The 18,711-nt window shown below is 34.3% G+C and overlaps 1 protein-coding gene across 7 annotated transcripts in view; it reads right to left on the reverse strand.

Moving 5' to 3' along the window:
• Nucleotides 1-18,711, reverse strand: part of AHI1 (Abelson helper integration site 1) — a 200,305-nt gene that overhangs the window by 135,227 nt on the left and 46,367 nt on the right. For all 7 annotated transcript variants that reach the window (XR_008664322.1, XR_008664323.1, XM_055324681.1 and 4 more), the window contains 5 exons: nucleotides 14,736-14,965; nucleotides 12,395-12,501; nucleotides 9,145-9,263; nucleotides 6,411-6,541; nucleotides 4,521-4,661 (listed from right to left, as the gene is read on the reverse strand). Coding sequence is in view for 5 of the 7 variants with exons in the window: in XM_055324681.1 (XP_055180656.1) it covers nucleotides 4,521-4,661; nucleotides 6,411-6,541; nucleotides 9,145-9,263; nucleotides 12,395-12,501; nucleotides 14,736-14,965 (728 nt within the window). In the remaining 2 variants the exon portion in view is untranslated. The remainder of the gene's footprint in view (nucleotides 1-4,520; nucleotides 4,662-6,410; nucleotides 6,542-9,144; nucleotides 9,264-12,394; nucleotides 12,502-14,735; nucleotides 14,966-18,711) is intronic.

Genomic DNA, 18,711 nt, shown 5'->3' on the forward strand with positions numbered 1-18,711 from the left:
AAATGAGGGTATTAATAGCATCTACCTTGTGGGGTTTTGAAAGAACTATATGGAAAACTGTACTTAAAATGTTCATGAGAGTAGGGGACACACAGAAATGTTTGATAAATGTTAGCTAGTACTACCACTATTATTATTAGCCCCCAATTTACTCACTGATCATGACTTTCATTCTGTATTTTTATAAAATCAAAGGGAAAATGCTATCCTATAGGATTTTAAATTCTTATTTCCAACACTTCTTGCACATCAGTAATGTGCCAGGTACTACGTTAGACATAAGGAATTGCAAACACCATGGATTTTTGGTCAATGAGCAAGTTACATAACAAATTTTTTATAGGAACATAAAGATATACATTGCCTTGAACTCTGGTACAGTATGTCACACTGTGAAAAACAAAGCTATCAACAACAATGGTGTAGGCGGTTGTTAACAAATACGAATTTTAGAAATATAATAAGTAGAATAAATTCCATTTAGCGTCAATGGTAGAGACTGCTGTTCAGTGTAACAAATTTTGCCAGAGGTTTCATCAACCACTTGGGAAGCACAAAAGACTGGAAAAGAGCCTGGTAATCTGAGTCTGACTGCTGGACTTTATAGCTCTGCTCAACTTGGCACACAATAGATGCTCAATAATTTGTCTTGTCTAAGATACTATGACTAAAGAAGTATCCAGAGTTAACACTGATTCAGAGAAGAGATTGCCACCTAGTGGAAAATTAGGCTCATCACCTGGGATTAGAAAATAATGCTGAGAACTTCCCAAATTAACACTTGATACTACTTAAAATACTACACATATATTCATTGTGTGTCATATTCATCGTGTGTCATATTCATTGTGTGTCCCGAATATACACATATATTCGGGATAGGTAAGGGTAATAAAAATATTAATAAGTCTCCATCTCTGCTGCCTACAAAGTACAGATGATACAAAGAAATCACTCCACAGAGAGGCATAAAGTAAATGGTATTGTAGAAAAAAAAAAAAAAAGGTTTGCTTATCAGACAATCAAAAGCTAGTATTTCAGGAAATTTGCTAAAAAGGCAGGTTAGTGTAACAAATAAGAGAATAGTCTCCAAGTCCAGACTGTATGGATCCAAGTCCTGGCTTATGTAAAATGAGGATAATTATAGTACCTATCCTAAGATCATTGTGAAAAATGAAGTAAATATATGTAAAGTGCTTAAAACAGTACCAGGAACAAAGAAAGTGCTTCGTAAGTATTAGTTATGTTTATCATTACATGTAGAACAGGATCCTAGAGATGGAGATAGACGAATATTAATCCTAACCCTAACCCTAACTGCTGATGTCTGGCTTCATAAACTTAATGCAGAAGCCGTTTCTTCTGACTAGCATTATTATGGGAATCCTAAAAGTACATTATTTGTGGTACTCTGTGACTAAATTTTGTATTACTAGATGATTAACCCTTTCAACAACAGGCAAATAAAACTGCCTTCTGAAAGTAAAAATTGTATTTCTTACCAAAAAAAGCAAAAAGTCAGTAGAATGAAAGACCCAAAAGACCACAACTTGAACATATGCTTAACAGGGAAAGACGCTTGCTGACTCTTCACAGATTTTGCTAGAACTGAAAGACAGATGATACATTTAGCTACCACTGTGGTCTCATTAGCAGCTTATTTAACTTACCAAAAAAATGAGTCTACTCCATTTTCCTTGAAAAATACCTAAATGTATGAGCATTCGGATAAATAGTATTTAAAAATCATGTAACTGTTCAATCTTTCAAATTTTATACCAATAAAACATTTATGTAAAGATACATGTAAACTTTATTTTCAGGCAAGAAAGTTTGGGCAGAATATTCTTGCATTAAAAATGAGTAAAATATAAGGCAAACCTGTAAAAGGCTAATAATAAATAAGTTTTAATGAAAAATCTAAATACTATTGATGATTACAGCCTGAATTTAATGAGTAAAATATTTTAGAGTCTAAAACTTTTTGTTTTCTTATGAATACCAGTATTAACCATTCACAAGAATTGTGCTAAATCTTGGATTACTTGGCATTATGTAACCTCTTCCTAAGCTTCCTCATTTTAAAAATAGGCAGTAAAGAGTTAGGAAAATGTGTTGAAACATTTTGAATTTTATTTGTAAAGGTGTTAGTATACTGAAAATTGTGTTCTAAAATCATGGCACAAAATAATTTTAATTTCATGTGTATTATTTGAACATTTTAATTTCTGAAACACTTTGAATTCCTTCCTCTTCTACATAAATAGAGTACACATAAAATGTCCTTAACTTCATGCACTTATTTCCTAATACAACTGACCCAGAAAGGTACACACTCTAATAAATAAAGGGCTGCCAAGAGAATTAATAAAAGAGCGGGGAAAAACTTTTTCTCAATTCCCTTTCATATAGAGATGTGTATCAGCATATTAAAACCTCAGTTCCCATAAAGTATATATATGGGTTAAATGAGTATGACAACAACCCATTTTATCTTTTTCCTTGTTTCAATATAGTCCTTATTACATTTATTATATTCAATTTGCAAAGTACTTTCACAGTCCCTGCCTCACAGTATCCTCACAAATGACTCTCTTAGGTAGCAGAGGTATGGACATTAGTTGTGCCACTTACCAGATAAGGAAATGGAGCTTCAGGAAGGCAAGAGGCTTGTACACTACAGAAACAGAACTGAACCTAAGACCTCTGTTTTTGAATTCCTAAAAATGCTTTGCTTTCTGCTTACATTTCTAGAATGGACTTCTTAGTCTAAAAGCCTACTATCAAAAAACCAAATTGGCAATCCAAACTGGCTAACCTAATGATGGAAAACCTCAATCAGTGACAAAAAAAATACTCGGGAAAAAAAAAAAAAGATAAAGAATGGAACTTCCACTTGCACTTGTAGTGAAAACTGCATAAGCCTATATAAAGCACATTAGGAATTGAAGGGACACTGTGTGAAAGCTCTAAAGGTTCTGAGAAAACAACTGTGCCGCCTGCTTCTGTAAAATAGTCCCAGTGACGCGGCGCCTAGTTGTGACTCCCCTTCATGTGAAGAGTGAGTACATGCACAAAGAATGGCCTGTGTGTGTTTGAACATGTGAATGGTCTGAGTATGAATGGTTTGAATATGTGTTAGAGAAATTCAGTATCTCTTCCTGGTAAAAGTTTTTCAAAAGAAAGCTCAATTTTACAAATTTTTTTTTTCTAATATGATTTACCTGGATAGCATAATAAAATTCATAAAATGATCAACAATTTCAGGCTTAGAACTTAACTGTCTAATAATTTAGCACTTATTACAACCATTAACCCATAACTAATTAACTGCTAAGCAATATCTGTATTAACATAATAAATGTAACCACTCCCATTTCATTTAAGACTTTCTGCCAAATAATTCCATGTTGATATTACCTATGTATTTGTGTATTTATGTATTTATGACATTGTGTGTGAATCTCCCTAGCTTAGCAAAAACAGCAAAAGATGATACTTGACATCCTAAACAAATCAGAGACTACTAAAGACCGTTCTATTTTTTAACAAGATTTAATATATAAAGAAAATGGAACAGGGTTCTGGGAGTGACAACACTATTAGTACAAATAATGCAGAACAATGAAGTCCTAACCTCAGGACAGAAATTAAAGAAATGTATAAAAAGTAACATAAATCCAAATAATTTTAAGAATGCCATATTATTCCTCAAAAATGTAGTCAGAGTCTTTGTTTCCTTATTTTTTGTCAGAATGACAGAATAGTGTAATTTTAGACTAGAAAAAGACATTAAATTTCTAATTCCAGATCTTGTTTTCATAGACATTTGAGGTTTTGCCTTCCTTCTAGGGTAAGAGATTCTTAAGACTGTGACTTATTACAACCATGTGCTTTAGTGAAAAACAAAACCTCGGAATGAGAAACTAAATATTCAAATGAAAACATTAAAGATCCTTATTTCCTAAATGTTGTGTATCTTTTAAATGTAGTTAACACATTCTCAAATAATTTTTAGGTGAATTTTATTTATTTAAATTTAAAAAGAAAGTGATGATTACCTTTCTGTGATTCCAACAAAGGGGCACAACAATTTATGTGTACCTTTGCTGACATATAAACTCCATAACAGTGCTTATGGAAAAATAAAATATCCTAATATAATAATAATGTAATGTATTTAATCTGTTTGTGTCTTAAAACATATTCAAGAGAGCTTCATTAAAACAAAGGTTGATAGGGATCCCTGGGTGGCGCAGCAGTTTGGCGCCTGCCTTTGGCCCAGGGTGCGATCCTGGAGACCCGGGATCAAGTCCCGCGTCGGGCTCCCGGTGCGTGGAGCCTGCTTCTCCCTGTGCCTGTGTCTCTGCCTCTCTCTCTGTGTGTGTGACTATCATAAATAAATAAAAAATGTTTAAAAAAAAAAAAAAAACAAGGGTTGATAGTTGTCACAAAGCTCATGATTCTTGGTTCCGTCTAAAAGTTACTTGAAATACTCTACTTATCAGCAGTGAACTTACCATAGAAATCGTAAATATACAGAAGAATTGGCTCATTCTGCCCAAATGCACAAAATGCAACCATATTTTCAAGTGGGTGATAAGAAATGTCTCGAATGGGTGATTTGAATGGCAGGTCAGAATACATTGCTACTTGTTCTCCTAAATAAAAAAAGACATTTAATAATTTGCACTATCTCAATTTTCTCTCATTATTCTGTAACTTACTAAAAATAGTTATAGTAAGTAATAACAAAGCTTGCATTATTTACATGAAAAACTCAAATATTTAAAAATAGTCATGGAACTCAAACAATTATTTTTCATCGTCTTGAATCTCCTCTCTCTACTTCTCAACCCAACCTCTTCAATGAGGTTTTCAAGGCACAAAATTTTTTTAAAAAGAGCTTAGCAGGAGAGAAATACCTGGACTCTGAGAAGAGACAGCTGGGCAAATGCAAATTCATAACAAAGAACTCAGGGAGGACTGGGGCGGGGGTGGGGGTGGGTGGGTAGGCTATGGATTCTAGAACTGAAGAAACTGGCTGAAGGACTTTGGTAGGGAACTCATTTTTCTACTTTTTCCAGAAACTGAGGTACCGCCTGCTTTCAAGATACATGATTATTCATGGCTAAAAGAAGCCTGCAATGGAGGTCTAAGGAGCATATGAACATGGAGCTCAAAAAGCAAAAAAAACCAAGATCTATTTATTGAAGTAGAAAAGAGATTTAACGCTTCCAAACTGATACTAAAGTATCAACACTCAGTAAGAAAAAACAAACAAACCCAGGGCGAACTGATTAGTCAAAAATGCCTAAAGGAAAGATGGAGAGAATGTGCATTAAGGAGGGCACTTACTGCAATGAGCTAGGTATTGTATATTTAAGTGTTGGATCGATAAATTCTACACCTCAAAAATACTACACTGTATGTTAACTAACTGGAATTTAAATAAAAACGGGGAAAATATCAACAGAATAAACACAGTGAACCACAAACTATTGATTAAAGTTACTTTAAATTTTATAAAATTCTCTCAATTTATTGCTAACAAATGTTTATGTGGTTTTAGCTTTTCTTTTGAAAATCAAAGGTAAGGCACCAATGAACTTCCCAATGTAATAGCTTACTGTACTGGGAAAATATTAATTACCATAATTGAAGTAAATCCCTTTTGCTTTTTCTCTTTTAAGGATTTTTACTTTTAAGTACTCTCTACACCCATGTGGGGCTCGAACTTATGATCCCAAGGATCAAGAGTCACATGCTCTATCAATTGAGCCAGCCAGGCATCCCAGATAAATTGCTATTAAGTTTCAGACAGCAAAACTTTGAGAGGAATTGGTTTATTTCTAATAAAAAAATATATTACAGCTGTTTAGCCGTTTGTATACCCACTTACATTTCAAGTTCAGCTTATAAGTATTTTGTATTACAATCTTGATTAAGAACTTCTCTTAATACAGCATAGGGAACATAGTCAATAATACTGAAATAACTTTGTATAGTGACACATGGTAACTACACATTATTGTGAGCATTTTGTAATGTATATAACTGTTGAATCTTTATGTTCCTTGTACACCTGAAACTAATATCACATGTCAACCACAATGAAAAATACTTCTCATAAGATTGATAATATTTCATTATAACACAAGGATAGAATAAGCCTTGAATTATAATGTGAAATTCTAAATCCATGAAGATATCAAAGCAATAAAGGCCAAAGTTAATATAAATTTAGACGACAGCAGAGTCCCATTATCAGCTTTTCCATTTTGAAAAACATAACTGAGAACCTGAAATCAGAATTTCCTTGAAAATTATTCCACAAAATGGTAGTTTCCACACTTCTTCAAAAACAAAAGCAATCCAAAAAAAATTTTTAAGATCAATGAAATATTTACCTGTTTCTGGGTTCCAAACATATACTATACCATCCTCACTCCCAGCAAAGAGAAAAGTCCCACATGGTGTCAAAGTACTATGAATTTTTTCCCGGTAATTTGCTGCACCTACAAATTTCCTTGCTGCTAATCTATAAACAAAAAAGATTTCGCAAATGTAACCTTACTCACTGAAAAAACTGATAAAAAAAACCTTCTCTTTTAAAAACTTTTTTTTTAATACTTCTTTTGCATTTAACAATTTTTTGAGAATCTGTTATGTGGGAGACATTCTACAATGATGCAGAATAATGAAGAGGGAGTCCCAGAACTCAGGGAGTTTATAATTTAGCAGGGGAGAGAAAGAATGCATTAATATAAAACAGAAATTGGATGCAGAAAGTGTCACAAAAGAACAAAATGAGTACTTTGGAGATTTGGGTGAAAGTGATTATTTCTAGCTGTGAAGAGGGAGCTTCCTTTATAGAAGTGGTATTTGAGTTGGTTACTTAAAAATGTACAAAACTGTTATATTCTATTTTTCCCATGTGATAAATTTTTAAAATCACACAAAGAGTAGTTGGATTCTTACAGGAATATTACACAAAAATATTATTAAATCATCTACTAAATATGGTATATAACCTTCTAGACTTTTTCATTTGTGAATAATAGCTAACATTATTTTAGTGCTCACTATGTGCTAGGTAAGCACTATTATCATCCTTGGTTTACAGAGAGGACATTACATACAGTGTCCCAACATATGCTTTTTTTTTTTTAACAATAAATCATAATAATGGCCTTCTGTGTCAGGAAATACTGATTATGATTATGCATTTGTTTAGTAGGTATATTTTATCACACTCTAAACATTCCTTAAGAAATCATCTACTATGGGACAACACTTAGGATATCTGTGGCTTTCCCCTACCATGAACATGAGTTCCATGAACAATCTTGTGTATATGTATTTTTTCACTGTTTTATAACTATTTTCACATAAATTCCCAGACCTCAGGTTACTGGCTCAAATATTTCTGGAGTCCTTGCTATATGGTATAATGTTTTAAGTACTTTACATGTGTAAACTAATTTATTCCCCACAAAACGCTTATGAATATGGTTTATTATTTCTCCCATTTGAGTGAGGAGAAAGGAGAGGCACAGAATGGTTAATCAGTTGGTCAGGGATGAAAAAGGCAGTATTTGACTCTAAGCAGTTTGCCTCCAAAGCTCAAGCAGGATTCTACACTGAATACTGTACACTACTTAAAAAGAGAATAACCAAATTCTTTAGGCCTAGCCTTCTAAACATGGCACTAATCCATTTCTAAAAAAATTCTCTCTCAGCACTCCTTATCAAGAAACTAATGCTCCTACAGACTTACTCACCCTGCCTTGAACACAACTTCTATTATCCTACCTCGGAATTTTATTCCAGGATCTTCATATTTCCCACCCTCCTGATAACACTTCTATTTTACCTAAATTCTATCCATCCTTTCAGATTGAGCTCAAAGGCCAGCCTCTCCATAGAGCCTTTAACAGAAGACTATAGAATAGCCATCATCACCTTTACCTGTTGCCATGAGAGATATAATCCTTTTATGAAATATTTATAGTCATTAAAATAATACATATCAAGTACTTGCTATCTTCCAAGCATGACATGGGTATTATGTATAAAAGAAGAATAAACAGATTCCAGTCTTAGAAGATCTCACAATTTAGCCTAATTAAATGTCTTGTGTTATTCTGGAGGCAGTATAACTAGATATAAACTCCTGATGAACTACTCTGAATTCTCCAATTGCACTGATGCCTGTATCCTAAACAGCTCTGCATAAACAATGAAGTCCTTACCAGTTAGCCCTCCAAGTGAATTGTAGAATAAACCAGTATAGATCACATTTTCCTTTCTAAACACAATAATGAAATCTAATAAAACTAGAGTTCTCATTTGTTTTATTGGTACACTTAACACCAAAACAAAAGCATACCAGAAGACCATGCTGTTTTTTTCAGAACTCTGCTTCTGCTTTTTATATTTAGGAAATTTCCTTTTTTAATTTAGAAATAAAACAAAATAAGAAAAACAAGGATATATTGATCAAAAATCATCTCATTCTGTTACGATATTATATCGTAGTACTATGCTATACCATTATCATAGAGATAAAAGATATTCTAAGGCAAAAGTTTCTTCTTTTTAAATTTTAACAACAGGGCAGCCTGGGTGGCTCAGCGGTTTAGCGCCTGCCTTTGGCCCGGGGCGTGATCCTAGAGTCCCAGGATCAAGTCAGGCTCCCTGCATGGAGCCTGCTTCTCCTTCTGCCTGTCTCTCTCTCTCTCTCTCTCTCTCTCTCTCTCTCTCTGTGTGTGTGTGTGTGTCTATCATGAATAAATAAAATCTTTAAAAAAAAAAGATTTAAATTGTAACAACAAAAAGCAACTGACTATATTTCAGCTCCAGAACTATTCACATTTTGAGCCAGAAAATTCTTTGTGGAGGGACTGTCTTATAAACTGTAGAATACTTAGCAGTATCTCTGGTCTCTATCGACTATATACTATCTGATCTCTATCCACTAAATACTAACATTCAAAAATGCCTTTAGACATTGTTAGACATCTTCTGAGGACAAACTGTCTACTTGAGAACCACAGCTTCATTTTATACATATGAATTAACTCATTTCTTATTCTATGAGTCAGTCAGTATTGACCTGTCAATACTGAAATATATACTTACATTCGGAGATCCATAATTCTCAAAGTACTGTCTTTGGTATGGATTAACAATCGTTTTCCATTGGGATGAACCTCCAGATAACTTATGGGAATCCCCTTAAACTCACTCTCTTTAATTTCCTAAAATGATTTAAAAAGATTATAAAAATATTATCACTTTACAGATTGTCTAATATAAAGCCCCTTTTGGAGTACAAAACTAATTTAAGGAAGTCATTTTTTATCGTAATTTAAAGTATTTTTTTAAATTGTTAGCAAAAGGAATTCCAGTAACTTCACTTACAGGTTGAAAATACAGCTGACAGTATGTCTTTTTTGATTGTTATGTAATACCACATTTAATTAGCATTTCTGTAATGTATTCCCAAATAAGCACTTCATAAAACACAACTTCTAACTCTGTATTTTCTTGCTTACCATCCTATAAGAAAGCTGCTAATCTTTATGACTTCAAAAGTTAGTACAGAATTGACTTTTAAGTTCTATTTCAGTCTAAGATTATGTCTTCATGCATTTATCCCCGTGTTGTCCTAAAAAAGGTATGGCATCTTATTGACATCTTATTCTGAGACCATGTAATTTAGATTGTAATTTTAGGGATTTTTTTTTTTTTTTTTAAGCAACAAGAATCATTTCTTGCATCTGAAGTATTCTGTGATGACATCCTTGGTCTGAGACTCTTTGCCATAGTCCTTAACCACCACACAACTGCAACCAACGACTTCATGGAGTTTTCCCCCCTCTGTCAGTTTCACAGAGGTCTACCCATTCATTCCCTTAGTTTCTTGTTGTCATCAACCTTAATTAGGTTGATTTGGTGTTCAACACAAAGAGCCTCCACCAACTTGACCTACAGAGGCTCATCAGAGTTGGATGCAAGCACACCTAAGATGGGTCTGGCACTTGTCTAAGGCTTTGGCAGCTTTGCGAATCCACTGTGCGAGGCCATGGTGGACAAGGGTGTCTTCAGCACCTCCTGTCAAGTAGCATTAATGACCACTACAGCTCCGCAGCAATGCATTCCTTGGCCATGGTGGAGGGTACAGGTGGAGCCAAATCTTTAGTGCACCTGAGCCTCCAGGATTTTTTTTTTTTTTTTGAGAATTATTTAAGGCAGCTATAGAAGATGCCTGACTTAGGATGTCAAGAAAGACCTATGTACTGAAGGAAAATCTGCCTGGATGAGCCTCACATAGCAAAAATTACTAAAGGTCCTTTTTGTGTGGATTACTAGGAAAAAAGGAAAAAAACTCATAAATACAAAACTGTTTAGACTAAAGTCCAGAGAGTCAGAAGAAAGTCTGCTTTAACCTTCAGGCAGAATAGTGAATTCTTTTCCTTTGATGACCTGTTAGCATGCTTTGTCTCTTTCTCTGAGAGGATGTTCCTCCCCTTCAGAGGTAGTTTGGCACCAGCAGAGGTGGAGAACAAACTGCTATGATCCGAGTATCAACAGCTGAGCCCAGGCTGCAAAGCTGTCAGAGACCAACGCCTGCTGTTAGCTGCTTTTCTAAAGTTACAGAAAAAAAAGCACTGACAGTACACATGGGGTAACGTTATAGTGACTGAACTACAACAGTCTGGGGATGCGATGCACTGCTGGGGGTCTGAGCAACATACAAATGCAAAAGTGCAAAATCAAAACACAAAACTGTCTAAAAAGTGTTGGGCATGAAATTGACAAAAGTGCCAGCAAATTTAGCATTTGTAGTATCTGTTAGTGACTTCCCTTTACTTTTCTTTATCATATTCACACTAAACAAAAAACAAAAAGCCTTAGTTTTGAAGTCCATGTCCTGTGTGGGCCATAGCACATGGACAGGTCATCTTAAGGGACAGAGGAGTATAATTTAGCATTTCTCACGCTGCTGGCTGAAGAGAACTAGGTAAGAAATCACAGTCTACAGTTTGTCCTAGGGCATTAGCTCCTAAAAGAGACTCCAGCTCACTTCCTAACTTTTTATTTTGGACTGTGTCAAGTAACCACCAGGTGGCAGACTTTGAAGATAAGTTTACCTTTTAGCTACTATATTGAGGTAAGGAAACAAATGATTTTTAACACAAATAGTAGAATCTGCACTGTACACTCAAACTAGTGGAAAAGGTGCCTTTGGAATCTTGCCAATCCCTTAGGTATATAAGTAATTAGAAAGTTCTTTTCAGGGGATCCCTGGGTGGCTCAGTGGTTTAGAACCTGCCTTTGGCCCAGGGGGTGATCCTGGAGTCCCAGATCGAGTCCGGATCGAGTCCCAGATCGAGCTCCCTGCACTGGGCTCCCTTCTCCCTCTGTCTGTGTCTCTGCCTCTCTCTGTCTCTCATGAATAAATAAATAAAATCTTAAAAAAAAAAAAAAGAAAGTTCTTTTCAAAGTGTGTGAAACTAGGCTACAACATGAATCCTAAACCATCAATCCTTAATCTGACAGACTAGATAAAAATAACTAAAAATAGAACAGTTTTTAAAATAGAACTGACAGATTCAACAGATTTAACTAAAGTTTGTATAGATCCTTTATCACTTACGGTGTCTTTTTCTCAAACGAGGACAATCGTTACAAGAACAAAGGTACAGCATATAAGACAGAAACTATATCAACTTACATAAAACAAACTCAGGTTTAATAATTCACTTTGTGTTTTTAGTTAAAAAATACTGAATATGCACCAATAAAATTGCTTAATATACCAGCCTTAAAAACCCTCTACACCAAAAATGAGAGACCATTCATTCCTGCCTACCTAGTACAATTCAAATGTAAAGAATTATTGTGAATAAATGATAGACCGACTCATAATTACATACTTTTGATTACATAAATGTGAAAGACAGCACTGTTAACAAAACATTGAGCACACTGGTTTTAGGGTAATGTTATGGGGTCAAAAAAAAAAAAGAACATGAATAGCAGAAAATATAAGGTATTACTTACAGATGGTAATATAACATATTCCTCACTTTAGCATAATTCCAGCAATGGATCATTGAATGTCATATCACAAATTATGGTTCAAAAATAAGAAAGTTAAGTTTGGCCAAAATGAAAATTTTCTCTAAGTTGCTGTGTCATCAATTAGCTATCAGGAAGACTACATAATTAATCAATGATAATTGACTTTGCTGGGGCTGAGAAAAACTTCATTTTTTTTGAGAGGAGAGAAATAATGTCCTGATGTCTTATTTCTAAAGTCATTAGGTTCAATTTTTTTCTAATTTCTTTAATTAATTCCCAAATATGAAATATGATTTTATACCTTATTTACACTCCAGTGGCGCACTGAATGTTTCACATCATTAACTTTGACATAGGTATTCCAAACAACAATCACCCCTGTGCAATCTCCTGAATACATGTGATGACCTATTTAAAAAATAAAATAAAATTACTCACTTATGAATACTGCACATAGGTAGAAACAAGTAATATGAAATTGGGAAAACACATCCTAGTATAACAAAGAATCAGAGGGCTCTTAAATGATATTTTAGTAAAAAAAAAAAAAAAAAGAAAGAAAGAAAAGAAGAAAAGCACAAAAAATCCCAAATACAACTAGTAATCAAATTCCAATTATCTTAAATGAATTCTTCACTCTTTTGAATTACTTTTGATGACTTATTTCCCTTTGTCACTTATGTGAATTTGAATACAAAAAGAAACGAGCATCTCACTACATTTGTAAATGGTTCAAATTCTAAAGCCAAACAAATAATTTGAATTATTCAGTACATATCTGTATTGCCCACCTTTATTAACCTACATAATCTGTTTTATACTCCTGGAAAAACACCTATATTCTAATATATACTGTTAGCAAAATACCTGATACTAGTAGAAAGTTAATAAATGATAAGGGAATGAATAAAATGATAAATAACAGATGTTCCAATTTAACATAAATTCTTAGTCAAACCATCTTATAGTTGAATGGGACCTCAGAGAGCATTAAATTCAACTTTATACTCACTCATGAATATCTTCCACACCATCTTGAACAGATGTTCATTAACTGTGAACTTAGTATTTTACAAAGCAGCTAGTCAACTGATGAACTACCCTATATACCAGAATGTTCTAATTCTGAACAACAGATATCTGTCTTCAGTGGCTTTGGTCCCATCTCTACCTACTGGAGCAACATAGACTGATTATTTTTTTGTTTCACATTTGGGTATCTTAGTCAAATATTTGAAGAAATTCATCCCTCTTTTTCAATTTGAGCTATTTTTACCAAGACAAAGTTTGCACACCTTTCTATCCTTGGTTGACTTTTCTTTTCTGACTTCTTAACATACTTGTAGTAAACTGAATATATTAGCAGTACTGTCATTTTTATCTGGACCCTATCCTAATTAATTATAGTTCTAGTCTACCTATGAGTGTCTGAAATAAAGTAAAGGTGACTATATACCATTCTCATAAGGGTCTGTGGGGAATAAGTTAGCTTACACATGTACTTAAAACATCACAGCACACAGCAAGGACTCCAAATATGCGACTCAGCAACCTCCAGTCTGGGAACTTATGTTCAGAAAATAATCATAGGGATGCTTGGGTGGCTCAATGGTTGAATGTCTGCCTTTGGCTCAGGGCGTGGGCTCTCTGCGGGGAGCCTGCCTCTCCCTCAGCCTATGTCTCTGGCTCTTTCTTTGTGTCTCTCATGAATAAATAAATAAATCTTAAAAAAAAAAAGAGAATAGAATCATAAACAGTGCAACAAAGCTTTGTATATATAGAAAGCTATACATATAGCTTTTATATATACTTTTTTGTGTATTTTATTCACAGAAATCATGTTCATGGTAGGAGAAAGCTGGAAACATCCTAAGTATTGCCAATAATAGAACATTTCTTAAGATGCAATCAGACAACTATATAACATGTACCTGTTAACTGTTACCTGAATGCAAGGTGCCCAGCACACAGTGCCCTCAGTACATAGTATAAATACAGGTTTCCCCTGCTATCTATCTAATATTCTTTTGGCATTTCCCCCCCTTCATCATTTTAACCTTTTAACTCAAAAGCCACTTAAAAGAAACCTACTGAAAAAGAAAAGAAAAAGAAAGAAAAGAAAGGAAAGAAAAGAAACTTACTGAGAGGATAATCATCAATCCAATGAAATATACTTATAAAATTTGGTATCTGGTTGTTACAGCAAAGATTAGTTGAATCTAAACATTTAGGAATTTAATGACTTTAATGATTTTTTTAAAAAAGATTTTATTTAATTTCTTTGAGAGAGAGAGCATGCATAGTGGGGAGGAGAAGGAGAGGAACAAGCAGACTCCATGCTGAGCGCAGAGTCCAATGTGGGCTCAATCTCATGACCCTAAGATCATGACCTTGAGCCGAAATCAAGATTCAGGTGCTTTACCGACTGAGCCACACAGGCACCCCAGAACTTAATGATTTTAAAATTACAAACAAAATGCCCTCACTGCTAAATCTGTGCCCGTGTTTACAATATGATCCACAAATACACGTAAATCTAAATATGTACAATCATAACACACAAAATCCCTTCAAGCTTAGAAAAATTCTTAGTGAACAAAATATTTTTAAAAATTCTTCATTTGGAATATGTTCTGACATACCTTCAATATCAAAGCAGAGAGAGTTGATGAAACTCCTGTGTGTGTCAAACTGTCGGATCAATACAGCAGGATTCTCTCTCATATCAACCTTCCATATCCGTATCACAGAATCATAGCATCCGGTAACCACCAGTTCTTTGACCACAGGATGGAATTTGGCCGTGTAAACAAAAGAGGGATGAGGTAAAACTCTGAATGTATTGCTATTATTTATTTCATTTTTCCATATCCTAGAAAAGGACAGAAAGTTATATATTGCTTCTGAAAGGCAGAAGTTTCTAAAACTTTCTCTAAAGACCAGCACAGCCAGTGGAACTGAAGTAAGCAATGACAATAACCAATGGTAAACTAAATTTCGTAATAATAAAAAATAATGTGATCAAATATTTAATGGCTGGAGTTCTGTACATTTTGACAAAGCTATTTCTTAGTTATTATCAAGTATAATGGTTAATTTGTCTAATTTTAATCTATACTATAAAATGAAAAATTATATTTGGATATATATTTTTAAAAACCTATTTTTGACATTGATTAAACACACATTGAATAGTTTGGTAAAACACTGCATTTAGTACATTACATACAAAAAATAAAATATAGGAAGAACTTTATTCTCTGCTTAGGTTGTATATATTGCTTTTGCAAAATGCTCACTAGTAGAGTTTTAGAGAATAGGATAATCTACTAACTTTTTATTTGTAATTTCGAAGCTTAGATAATGATCACAATCTCAAAGTCTTAAAAGCTATACTGAAATTACTATATGATACCTGAATAAAATAAGATTGAATTATAATATTTTAATAATCATATAATATTGGTTATAAGATTAATTATAATATTTTTATATAATTTGATAATTATATTTTGATAATTATAATATTTTGATAAATCTAAATATGTACAATCATACACACAAAATCCCACCAGATAGAAAACAGACTACATTACAGACTTGCATTAAACACTCAATTTATGCTCAACAGTTTTACTATCTCTTCCTCTAAATAATGGATAATTTTTTAAAAAGTAATATTACTGTCATTGCTACAGTCCTTACAAGAGAGTAAACCCTATGAGTTAAAACTGTTATGTTACTCTGCATCTCTAGTCAGTGCATAAAAATAGGCAAAATTTAGTAACAGAAAGGTATTAAATGAGTGTGAAACACTAGATTTTAAACAGTTTGTTTAAATTATTAGAATTAGAAAATATATTAATTTTTAATAGGGGGATTTTGAGTTCATTCTTTTAATCACAACCTAAGAACTAAAAGCAAATTAAGTCCTTTTCAAAATTATCGATGAAAGAAAAAAATACAGTTGCCGTTTAAGAATAACATTCTATGAGTTTTCTCAGCAGCTGCTTCAAATACAGGATCTGATCTTCAATTACTAAGAATCCAAACTAATAATGAAGGAAGTGAAAGAACATGTTTTCAAGTGAAAATAAAGCACGTGTGTCACTGCATAAACACTTTTACCATACTAATACTTTGAATGAATATATGCTACATGAAATACAGTACTTATTGAAAGAACAAAATCACTAATTTGTAATGAAGATTGTTAGAAGAGTTTTAAAAAATTAAAAATAATAAAAAGAATATAGTTTAAAAGACTGTTAAAATTTCAGTTGCTTGCTTAAAAATCTTAGTATTATTATTTGAAATAATATACAATAGGCAAGAACCAGTGGGAGTTACTCAGGAGACACTACTAACACTTAATGAGGAAGACAGAAGACCCGGCCAGAAGCCCATGCTTCTGCCACTTGGAGCATTAGCAACTCTAATTCTTTTCCTCTAATTTTAGCTTATTCAAAATCTTTACCTCTTTCAAAATCTCACTCTTTTTGGTTCTAGCCGCAATGTTTCTTCCTTCACTTAGTTAATCCTATACAAATAAATACTTTTATGATACAAAGAGCCCTCAAAGAGTATCAATCTCAAAGACACATAAAGAGGTATATTTTACTACAATATAGTATATGCTATGTGGAAAAATCCAAGAGATTTTAAGAAATGGTTAAAACTGAGCTGGGTTTTAAATGATGACTACGAGCCCACAGTGGCTCACAAAAGGCACTTAAATATTTGCTGAGTGACTGCGTTAAGCAGGAAGCCCAGGAAAAGGGCATTTAAGTACAGGAAGAGGAGGCATGGAGAGATACCAAAGAGGGTAAGATGCTAAGGGCATTTAAAAAGATTGTGTGGGTGAGGCTGAGGGTATATGGCAAGTACACAGGAGACGGATGTAGGGTCAATGAGAAATATGCCTATTATGCCATGCTAAGGAACTAGAACATTTTCAAAAGGGTGGTGGGAATCAAAGACTTTTGAAAACCAGGGCAGTATGAAAGATGGTTGTGGAAAGCTGGAGGAACAAGAGGCTGAACAGTGGGAAAAGTCAGCACCAACAGTTTAACCAAGAGGCAGATAGCAAGTGTCTGAATGAAGGTAACAGCTGTGAAGATAGAAAGTGTGACAGAATGGGTAGCCTTTTAGGAGGGCAAACTGATAGACTGTGGTATTGCCTGGATATGGGAAGTTATGGTGGAAACAAAAAAGAAATAAGTGCTACTCTGAGTTCCTGCCTCAGGAGAAAGGGTGGAGGTCATAAAAAAAAAAAAAGAAAAAGAAAAAGAAAAGAAAAAGAAAAACCAACAAGAGGACTAAAAAAGGAAAGCAAATTAGGAAGTCTGGGTTTGGATCTGGGGTGCTACCAGCAGTCCAGAGAGAAGTGTGTAACAGAAAGTGAAACTCCGAAAAAAAGTGGGCACTAGAAGTCAGCTCATATAAGTGAGATTCAAAGATGGGGAAGAGGAGAGAGACCAAGATGAGCACAGCAAACCAGGGAAGATGATCAAGTAGGAAGATTCTGGGAATAAACATCTATAGAGAACAGGCAGAGGAAGAGGAACAAGAGACAGGGAACAAGAACTGGCCAGGCTCATAAAAGGCAAAAAGAAGAGGCTGTTGATAAAACTATTAATTTAAAATCTTTTAAAACGGATCAACAATTAATTACTGTAGTGAAAGCAAACAGGATAAGGATCAACACTGACCACCAGGTGTGAGAGTCAGCAAGAAACTGCTGAGCTCTTAAAGAAGGTTGCTCTAGCAAGGTAGGAGTGAAAGCCAGACTCACTGGGTTGAGCTAAAGATCATGTGTGTAGAACATTCTTGATGGTGTAGAAAGAAAAATAATGTGATAGTATGAAAACCAGGAAGAACTGAGAAAAAGATTTCTTAAAGAGATTCGAGCACATTTTTAATATGAGAGGACAAAATCAACAGAGAGAAAGATATAGAAGAGACAAGAGGGGTATAGGAAGCAGAATCGTAGATTGAAGGACTGAGATTAAAAGCACATGTCAAAGAGTGGCCGGAAAGGTGTCTTTACCCATACATCTTTGTTAGGAGCCACAGAGATAAAGCTGGGTACATTTATAGATACTGAGTGGGAAAGCAGAGGGAGATACAGGAAGTTCATGTCTCATTTAATTTCACTGTTAAGTTGAAGGTAGTCAGCTATTGAAAGTGGGAATATGTAACTCCACGTAGGGAACTCCAAGTGCTGTAAGGATGTGCTACCAGAAGAATGGGAAAAGATATCTGAATAAAGATAAGGAAAAAGCTTGCTCAGCTGTGATGGAAGCTCAGGTGATTTCAAGACTTAAAAATCCACAGTCAGGCCTTTGCAAGGTTATGCACTATTCTCTAGTACAACCCTGCATCAGATAGAATGGCTATGCTGAGAGAACAAACAGACCAGAGGTCCTGGAGGATGCTGTTAGGGGGACTAACAGCAGGTGCCCAGCTACAGAGGGAAGGAAATCAAGTCTCACCAGTTACTATCTTCTGCATTTAAACAGAAACAAAACAGTGATGACAACATCTTAATCCATTAGACATTTTATATTAAAAAGGAAGCTGATAGATTGACAGAGGGGACCAAGGCACTAGAAGCGT

Source organism: Nyctereutes procyonoides, unplaced genomic scaffold, assembly GCF_905146905.1.
Source record: "Nyctereutes procyonoides isolate TBG_1078 unplaced genomic scaffold, NYPRO_anot_genome, whole genome shotgun sequence".
NCBI lineage: Eukaryota > Metazoa > Chordata > Mammalia > Carnivora > Canidae > Nyctereutes > Nyctereutes procyonoides.